Source organism: Lotus japonicus, chromosome 4, assembly GCF_012489685.1.
Source record: "Lotus japonicus ecotype B-129 chromosome 4, LjGifu_v1.2".
In the NCBI taxonomy this organism is placed as follows: Eukaryota; Viridiplantae; Streptophyta; class Magnoliopsida; order Fabales; family Fabaceae; genus Lotus; species Lotus japonicus.
The window spans coordinates 26,887,454-26,896,774 of record NC_080044.1 but is presented as its reverse complement, the minus strand read 5'-3'; the positions used below and the strand labels follow the sequence as shown (position 1 = coordinate 26,896,774).

Genomic DNA, 9,321 nt, shown 5'->3' with positions numbered 1-9,321 from the left:
TTACAGGGCAGCAACAGCAGTTTGAGGCGAAGAGGGGAGCGGTTACTGATCAGCGTTCAAAGGGATGGGCCGAACGTGGAGACAAAGGATACAACAATCAGAACTGTTACGATAATCGATATGATAACCGTCCCAATTTTAAAAATCGTGCTCAACCATATGGAACTCGTGGGTATGGACATTCGATGACGTGGACTCGAAATCAAAATGATCGTGTCACACCTTTGGCGGTTAACTTAACTGAAGCTTTGCACACGTGTTTAGAGGCGAATGTAATTCGTTTTCCTCGACAACCAAAACAACCAACAGGTCACGTGGATAAGATAAAGTGGTGTGAATATCACAGAATTTCGGGACACAATACTGATGACTGTTTCACTTTGAGGAAAGAAATAGAGAAGTTGATAAAAGTTGGATGCATGAAACAATTGGAGGGGCGAAATCATTCTGAGGAGGCAGGAACTTCAACAAAGCGTACTGAAGATGGTAAGGAGATTGAGAATGAAGGTCAAAATAGGCAGCCAGAAGGAAAAGCAAAGGGGCGAATTCACTCCATTTTTGGTGGATTTCGTGGTGGAGGAACGACTAATTCAGCTCGAAAGAGGTATGTCCATTCAATTAATGTTGTTTATTCTAATGATTGGGGAAGTTGGGCAATCAATCAACCCGATATTACTTTTACGGTGCGAGACTTTGAGGGAGTTCAGCCTCACGAGGATGATCCAATTGTGGTAATGCTGATGGTTGCTGATTATGAAATTGAGAGAGTTCTCCTGGATCAAGGAAGTTCGGCTGATTTGATTTATGGTGATGCTTTTGAAAAATTGGGGCTGACTGAATCTGATTTGTTACCTCATGATGGTTCTTTAGTGGGTTTTTCTGGAGAAAAAGTATTTGTTAGAGGCTATGTGGAGTTTAAAACTGTCTTTGGAGAAGGGAAGAATGCGGAGACATTTGCTATTAAGTTTTTGGTAGTAAAATGTACTTCGCCATACAATGTGCTCATTGGGAGGCCTTCATTAAACAGATTAGGGGCGATCATTTCCACAAGGCATTTGACAGCCAAGTATCCGTTAAGTAAGGGAGGAGTCGGAGTCCTAAAGGCTGATCAAGTTGTAGCCAGAAAGTGTTATTCTGAAAGTTTTAAACAGTATGATCATATGGGCAAGAAGGCTATAAAGAAAGGACATCGAGTGTATGAGGTCAATATGAATCAAGATGAAGCAAGCTTGGATCCTCATGATGGATTTTTGGAGCACAAGATGATTTCAGAGGAGGAAACTAAAGTTGTGGCGATTGGTGAGAGAAATCTAAAAGTGGGCGTAAGTTTAACAGCAAGTCAACAAGACAGGCTAATCAAACTTTTATCTGAGAACATGGATTTGTTTGCATGGAGTGCGAAAGATCTTCCTGGGATTGATCCGGAATTTATTTGTCATAAGTTAGCTCTAAATCCAGGGGCGAAGCCAATTGTTCAGTTTAAAAGGAAGATGGCCGAAGAGAAAGCGGAAGCTGTGAAAGTGGAAACTAATAAGTTGCTAGAGGCTGGATTTATCAGAGAAGTGAAGAATCCAACTTGGCTAGCAAATGTTGTTATGGTGAAAAAGGCTAATGGAAAGTGGAGAATGTGCACTGACTATAAGGATTTGAACAAGCATTGTCCGAAGGTTTCGTATCCTTTGCCAAACATTGATAAACTTATGGATAGGGTGTCTGGATTTGGTATGCTCAGTCTTATGGATGCATATTCGGAGTATCATCATATCAGAATGTATGGACCGGATGAGGAGAAGACAACTTTCATGACGAATCAGACGAACTACTGTTATCAGACTATGCCATTTGGGCTCAAAAATGCAGGTGCAACTTATCAAAGGTTGATGGATAAAATTTTTGATAAACAAGTGAGGCGGAACATGGAAATTTATGTTGATGACATGGTGGTTAAGTCGGATGAAATGTTAACACACTGTTCAGATTTGAAGGAAGCTTTTGGGGAACTCAGAAAACATAATATGCGACTTAATCCAGAAAAGTGTTCGTTCAGGATTCAGAGTGGAAATTTTTTGAGTTTTATGATCACAAGGAGGGGAATTGAGGCAAATCCTGATAAGTGTAAAGCCATTCTTGAAATGCAAAGTCCCACTTCAGTGAAAGATGTGCAGAAATTGACTGGGAGAATTGTAGCTCTGGCAAGATTTTTGCCATGTTCTGGAAACAAATCAGCTCCATTTTTCCAGTGTCTGAGAAAGAATAAGGCATTCCAATGGACAGAAGAGTGTGAAGAGGTCTTTCAAAATTTAAAGGAGCATTTGTCAAAGCCACCAATTTTATCAAAGTCAATGTCAGGTATTTCGCTGTCAATGTTTATTTCAATATTAATGCTGTTAGCTCAGTCCTATTGCAAGAAATTAAAGATGGTTTGAGGATCATATATTTTGTGAGCCATGCCCTTCAAGGAGCAGAGTTGAGATACCAAAAAATAGAAAAGGCTGCTTTAGCCTTGATTATATCCGCTCGGAAATTAAGACCTTATTTTCAAGGCTTTCCAGTTGTGGTCAAAACTGACTTGCCACTTCGCCAAGTGTTGCAAAAGCCTGATTTAGCAGGTAGAATGGTTTCATGGGCTGTTGAGTTATCAGAGTTTGGAATTTCGTTTGAGAAAAAAGGACAAGTTAAAGCATAGGCTTTGATTGATTTTGTTAATGAAATGTCTCCAGAAGAGAAAAGTAACGAACCAGGTGAGTGGAGTTTATCAGTTGATGGTTCATCCAATGTCAAAGGCAGTGGTGCTGGAGTGATTTTAGAGGGGTCAGGAGGCGTAACAATTGAACAATCACTCAAGTTTGATTTTAAAGCGAGTAACAATCAGGCAGAGTATGAGGCTATAATCGCAGGGTTAAGATTGACGATCGAAATGGGCGTACAAAACATCAGAATCAAAACAGATTCGCAGATAGTTTCAAGACAGATTCAGGGAGAATATCAAGCCAAAGATGCACAATGGGCCAAGTATTTAGTGAAGGCTCAAAATCTGATGAAGCAGGTGGACAAAGTGCAGATTAATCATGTTCCGCGAGAGAAGAATACAAGGGCTGACATATTGTCAAAGTTAGCAAGTACCAAAAAGCCAGGGAATAACAAATCAGTGATCCATGAAGTTTTGAATAGCCAAAGTGTTGAAAATGATGAAATTATGGCAATTCCGATGGCAATAGATCAAGATTGGATGGGCCGAATCAAGTTGTGTTTGGAGGCGAAAGGAACTGTTCTGCTTATGTTTACTAAAGATCAAATTCGGGAAGCAAGTCATCATACCCTTTTGGGCGATCAATTGTACAGGAGAGGAGTAGGAGTTCCCTTGCTGAGATGTGTTTCCAAGGAAGAGGCTGAAAGAATTATGTTTGAAGTACATGAGGGAGTGTGTGCAAGTCACATAGGTGGAAGATCTTTGGCAGCGAAAGTGCTAAGAGTAGGATTTTACTGGCCAACTCTAAGGTCAGATTGTATGGAATATGCGAAAAAGTGTGAAAAATGCCAGATATATGCAGATTTACATAGAGCACCGCCTGAAGTTTTAAGTTCAATGAGTTCATCATGGCCATTTGCAATGTGGGGCATAGATATCTTGGGACCTTTCACTCCAGCAGGGTCACAAGTTAAATTCGTTTTAGTTGCAGTGGATTATTTTACTAAATGGATTGAGGCAGAGTCATTGGCGAAGATAACAGTAGAAAAAGTCAAGAAGTTTTATTGGAGAAAGTTAATTTGTAGATTTGGTGTACCGACTACAATTATTTAATACAATGGAACTCAATTTACAAGCAGAAGTGTGAAGAATTTTTGTGCAGAAATAGGTATTGAGATGCGTTTTGCTTCAGTGGAGCATCCACAATCAAATGGACAAGTGGAGTCGGCGAATAAGGTGATTTTGAATGGAATCAAGAAGCGATTGGGTGAAGCAAAAGGGTTATGGGCTGATGAATTGATCACGGTCATTTGGGCATTTAATACAACACCACAATCTACAACTGGGGAAACACCTTTCAAGTTAACTTATGGAGTTGATACGATGATTCCAGTGGAAGTGCAAGATGTGACATTCAGGGTGGCAACTTATAATGAAGAGCAGAATGATATGAATAGACTTGTTGATTTGAATTTGGCTGATGAGACTCATGTAGAAGTTCGTTTGAGGCAAGCGGTGGTAAAGCAAAGATTAGAAAGGCGTTACAATTCAAGGGTAGTTCCAAGGCAGATGGAAGTGGGCGATCTAGTGCTGAGGAGAAAGGCAAGAGGACCAGATGATTCAAAGTTGTCCCCAAATTGGGAAGGACCTTACAGAATTCGAAGAGAATTGGGACAAAGGGCGTATCATTTGGAGGAGGACAAGGGGCGTATCATTTGGAGGAACTGTCTGGGCGAAGGATACCGAGGGCTTGGAATGCACAACATCTCCGTTACTACTACAGTTGATGTGCAAGATGTTCGTTCAGTTTGCATTGTGTTTGTACTGTTTGTTTCAGTTTGTGTGTGTTGAAGACTACGTTTATTCTCCATGTTGTTTAAGACTACGTTTGTTTGTGTAAGACTAAGTTTGGTGTGCTCTTTTCTCTACCTGAAAAGGAGAGTTTTTAACGATGCATCACATATTAATGAATAACATGTATGCACTCTTTTCTCTACCCCAGGCGGGAGAGTTTTTAATGAGGCATAACCTTTCAAAAATGTTCAAGTGTGCAACATTTTGTTTGTTTCCGTAAAGGAAAATATATCAACTAAGATCTATCAATTGGGCGATGCCAGACAATTGAGAAAGAGTAAGTCTCTTAAAACTAGAGCATTTGGCCACGAATTCATAAGCACAGCCTTAAATTGGATTTAAGCTTGTCCAAATTAAGCACAAGTCTCCACGCGAGCAAATAATGAAATCAAATTGTGTGACTTTGATTTAATGAATAACTTAGTCAAACTAAGTCAAGAGATGAGAAATTTTGACTAAGTTATATATACAAAGGCCTTATGATTCCAAGAATAGTTGATTGATATAAATTTCTCCAAAATCTGTGAGATTTACTTAAACGTTATTTTACTATATACAGTAAAGAAAGACGGAATGATTCTGATGGAAAGGTTAGTAAATGGAATTTTCATTAAGTTATATTTTTGAGCTTTAATATTTGAGGCCATATTTTTTAGTTTTGATAATTGCATAGAACAATGTGTTAGTCGGAGTATAAGTCGTATTTAAATTCTTTAGTTGGGCGAAGGAATAATGTTAGTATTGTGGATTATGTTAGAAGGTACGAAATACTTTGGTAGAAACAAGTGGAGCATACAAAGAAGATTTTTGATGGGCAAAGGACTTAGACATTTATGTAACACTGAAAGGAAATTCATTGCATTGAAGGAAAAGTCATTACATGATGGGAATAAAGGAACATGAAAGCAAAGAGACCGGAGTTCTTTAACATGATGTGATAAAAGGACAGGGTACAAGATTTGGAGTTAATTGTTTTCTCCTTCTCCTTCTTTGTTGTTGACATTTTCTCCCTCGTTCTTTCTTCCTTCTCCTTCTTCCTCTTCTTCATCTTCATCTTCGCCTTCTCCATCCGCGTTATCCGGGCTAATCAATTTGCTATCCACAATTCGGGCGTAGGGATTTGATCCCTCATAGTTGATAGCCAGGTCAGGATTGAGAAAGGAGATTTGCTGTATCGCCTTGGCGAAGCCAGCTTCCAGTTGATCTAAGACAGATCACTTCAATTCAGCAACTTCTGTCTTTAACTTAGAATTTTCTTCAAACACTTGGTTGTGCACAACAGTCAGTTGGGTGAGATCAGCCTTCACCTTCTTATTTTCTTCAGTCAATGCTTGAATAGAAGCATTGTTTTCTTCAGCGGTCTTCTTCAAACTTCCAATTTCTGAAGCCAAGTCAGCGGCTTTCTTCTCATTAGCTTTGTTGGATTTATCCAACAGTTTTAGTGTTGCCTTCATCTTTCCAATTTCTTTTTCTTTCTCTTCAACAAGTTTGACACTAGCAAGGCCATCAAATCCAGCAGATTCAAGATCAATCATCTTGGAGATAGCATCAATCTCCATACCCTTAGACATCATGGCTTGACAAGCCTCCTTCAAGCCAATCTTCCTCATCTTCTCACGGTCCGCCTCAAAAACCAGATTCGTCTCCACCAGAGAGTTGAAGTCATTTTTGGAATCCCATAGTGAAGTCACTTCATCCGAAGTTAACTCTTCGAATTCCTTCAACAAATTTTTCCAGCAAGGGGGCGGGGCACTTGACGAACAACCTTTGTTCGCCTCAACAGCATCACCTTTGCTCATAAACTGCTCCAGTGAAGTTTGGTTCGAAATTTTACTCTTAATAGAAGCAGGTTCTTCATTCTTCTTCTTCTTTTTGGCGGGGCGACCAATTTCGGTACCAGAATGACTGGTGTCATGGTCCGCTAGTGATTTGGCCGGATTTCTTTTTTCTCGAGCAGCTTGTTGCTCACGACGGAAGCGAAGGATATCGTCTTCAGAAAGGCGAGCCATTTTTTTCTACAACAAGAAAAAGACATTAGAATACAAGGAAGATTTTGTACACTATGTGAATGTGAACGCAAGTTAGGATGCCTTACCAATGTATGCACCCACTCCATTTTTAGAAAGAGCGGCCATAAAATCCTTAAGATTTAATCCTAGATTGGACAGAAACCGACAATCTACTAGCTCTTCTGGAGTCAAAGCATCATCAGGAATTTTGATGATAACTTCATACTGGTTCGTCCCATAGAATGGAAATCGAGGACCTCCATCATCAAAGTAGAATATGTCTTTGCAAGGTTCAGATTCGCGAAGTTTGAAAAATTTCCCTTTAAAGTGCTTATAGTGGCTTTTGAATAGAGTGAATAGCCCTAAACCCATAGCAGTAGCAAGCGAAACATATTCGCCTCTAAGGTTTCGCCCACAAGTTTCAAAAAAGTAGAAAAATTTATTACTGGTTGGTTCAATATGCAGAGTATGACATAGGATTTCAAAGGCTTTTAGGTAGACCCAAGCATTGCCATGAAGTTGGGTAGGAGCTACATTTAGAAGGGTTAAGATGGAGTAGGTAAAGTCAGAGAAGGGTAGGGTGTATTTCAAATCAGAAAACAAATTTTCAAAAAGGTAGGTAAAGTTTCGCCCTTGGCCGTCCATTTTTCCAAAGCAACAGGGTTCGTCAGGGAGCAAGGTAGTATGTCCAGGTGGGCATCTAAACCGTCTTTTCAAAAATTATATTTAGTGACTAGATTTACGATGGCCTTAGGGGTGCAGATTTTTGAAAATTGTTTTTTAATTTTACTAGCGACCCATAGAGAATCGACAGTAGTTGGAACATTAGAGGTGGAGGTTTCTCTACGAGTACGTTTGGCAGCCATTTTCAGAAGAAGTCCTGAAAGTAAAAGTTTAGAAGTGTGAGATGAAGAAAGAAGTTGGGTTTGAGTTTCTGGGTATGAAATGCAAAAGACTCATGCAATGTTTCTCGGTTGTGAAAGTTTAAGTTTCTAGGTTTAGAATGCAAGATATTCATACGAAGTTGGATGCAAAATTAGAAATGCTAAAGTTAAAGAAGGAAAAAGGAGATGAGGTTTACCTTAGAGAAATGAAAACTTGAACGATTTCTGGGAATGTTGATGTTGAGTGCAAGAGGGAAGTGTTGAGCGTTAAGTGAAATCGGTGTGGAAGCAGCAAAAGTTTGAATCTTTTTAGTCTATGGTGAAAAGAGAGAGCATGGGTAACAAGAAGGTGAAAGTGTTGGACTTTATATAGAGAAGGAGTCGAAGTTGAAAGGGTGAGATAAATGGTGAACAGACGCGTGTCTTCACTCGTGTACTTAAGGGGCATAATCTGACGTTTGATTTGAAAGGACATGCTAGTCTGAAAAATTTGAATTTGAAGGGTTGAGATTGAATTTGATAGGATGTGATTGTTTGAGAAATTTGAATTTGAAAGGGCATATTGGTCCGGAAGGTAGGACGTTTCAAAGATGGTTTAAGTTTTCATAGGTTGGAAGGGATATGTTGGTCCAAAAAATGAAAACTTTAGGAAAGGGTGTTGTAACACCCCGATTTCCAGGTGTCACTTTAGTAACCAAAAATAATCTTTACGCGGAAAACAGGTAATAATTTTTTTTTTGTTTTCTTTCCTTTAAATCAAAGTGATAAGAAAGTAAAGACAAACCCCAACAACTAACTAACCGATATACAATATATACATCTGTACAGCCTCAGCTGCACTCCATGTCACGCGAAGCCGCAGTGACTCCAAAGTAGTACGCCCGCAGGCAAATATACAAACCCAGAAGTGTAAGTGAGAAAATTATAATTACAAACCACTAGGAGAAAGTCGGCCTCAAAATGGCCTAAGCAAAGACCCCTATGGTCCGACTGACTCACTGTGATCCCTCCGTAAGAGAACCACACAAAAAGCCATGCATCGGAAACCTACCCTGTCCCAAAAGCAAAACGAATCAGAGCTATTACAGTAACAACCAACTCCAAAAGACTCTAACCACCCATACCCCACACTACTATCATCGACCCTCCCTCGATCAGGCATGAAGTCCGGGTCCTCGTCGAAAGCTTCAGTAATAGTCGTTCCGCTCCGGGTCTTTCCCGCACAACGAATCATCACGAACCGGCTGACAGACGCCTGGCAGCAGGCCGACCGCCCAAACACAAACATACAAACAAAGCCAAGGCGCTAGGGTCAACTTACAGAATACAATAGATATACAATCAACTTGTGATAATGGGAATATATACATATGTTGTATATTTATACATATAAATTATGTATTGCCTACTCTAAGGTATATACATAGCATGTTCTCGAATCTCCTACCCAGTTCAATCATTAATACCTAACGATGTTCATCAACATCAAATCATCATAATCTCAACATATGAAGTTAGGTGATAAGGTTAGTCAAACAATGTATCGTCCTCCCAACACACACGTATCCAACTAAACCAATGTTCCCTGTCGTTGCCCTAGGGTAAACGACGATGAAATCTCACGCTTCCATGAAGTCTCACGCTTCAATGGGGTCTTATGCTTTCACGAAGTCTCACGCTTCAGTGAAATCCGAAGGTATATACTGTACCCGAAGGTATATAGATATACTGTACCCGAAGGCATATACTGTACCCGAAGGTATATACTGTACCCGAAGGTATATAGATATACTGTACCCGAAGGCATATACTGTACCCGAAGGTATATATTGTACCCGAAGGTATATAGATATACTGTACTCGAAGGCATATGTCGATTCGGCGA

At 39.8% G+C, this 9,321-nt stretch overlaps 1 protein-coding gene across 1 annotated transcript; it reads left to right on the top strand.

Annotated features, from left to right (window-relative positions):
• The first annotated feature begins 2,710 nt into the window (after window positions 1-2,710).
• On the top strand, window positions 2,711-3,802 carry LOC130712562 (uncharacterized). Its single transcript, XM_057562390.1, has one exon. It carries the CDS (start codon window positions 2,711-2,713, stop codon window positions 3,800-3,802), a length of 1,092 nt encoding a protein of 363 aa, XP_057418373.1.
• Window positions 3,803-9,321: the final 5,519 nt, after the last annotated feature.

Coding starts and splice junctions, on each gene's coding strand:
- LOC130712562 (XM_057562390.1), top strand. CDS start 2,711: ATGTCTCCAGAAGAGAAAAGTAACGAACCAGGTGAGTGGAGTTTATCA.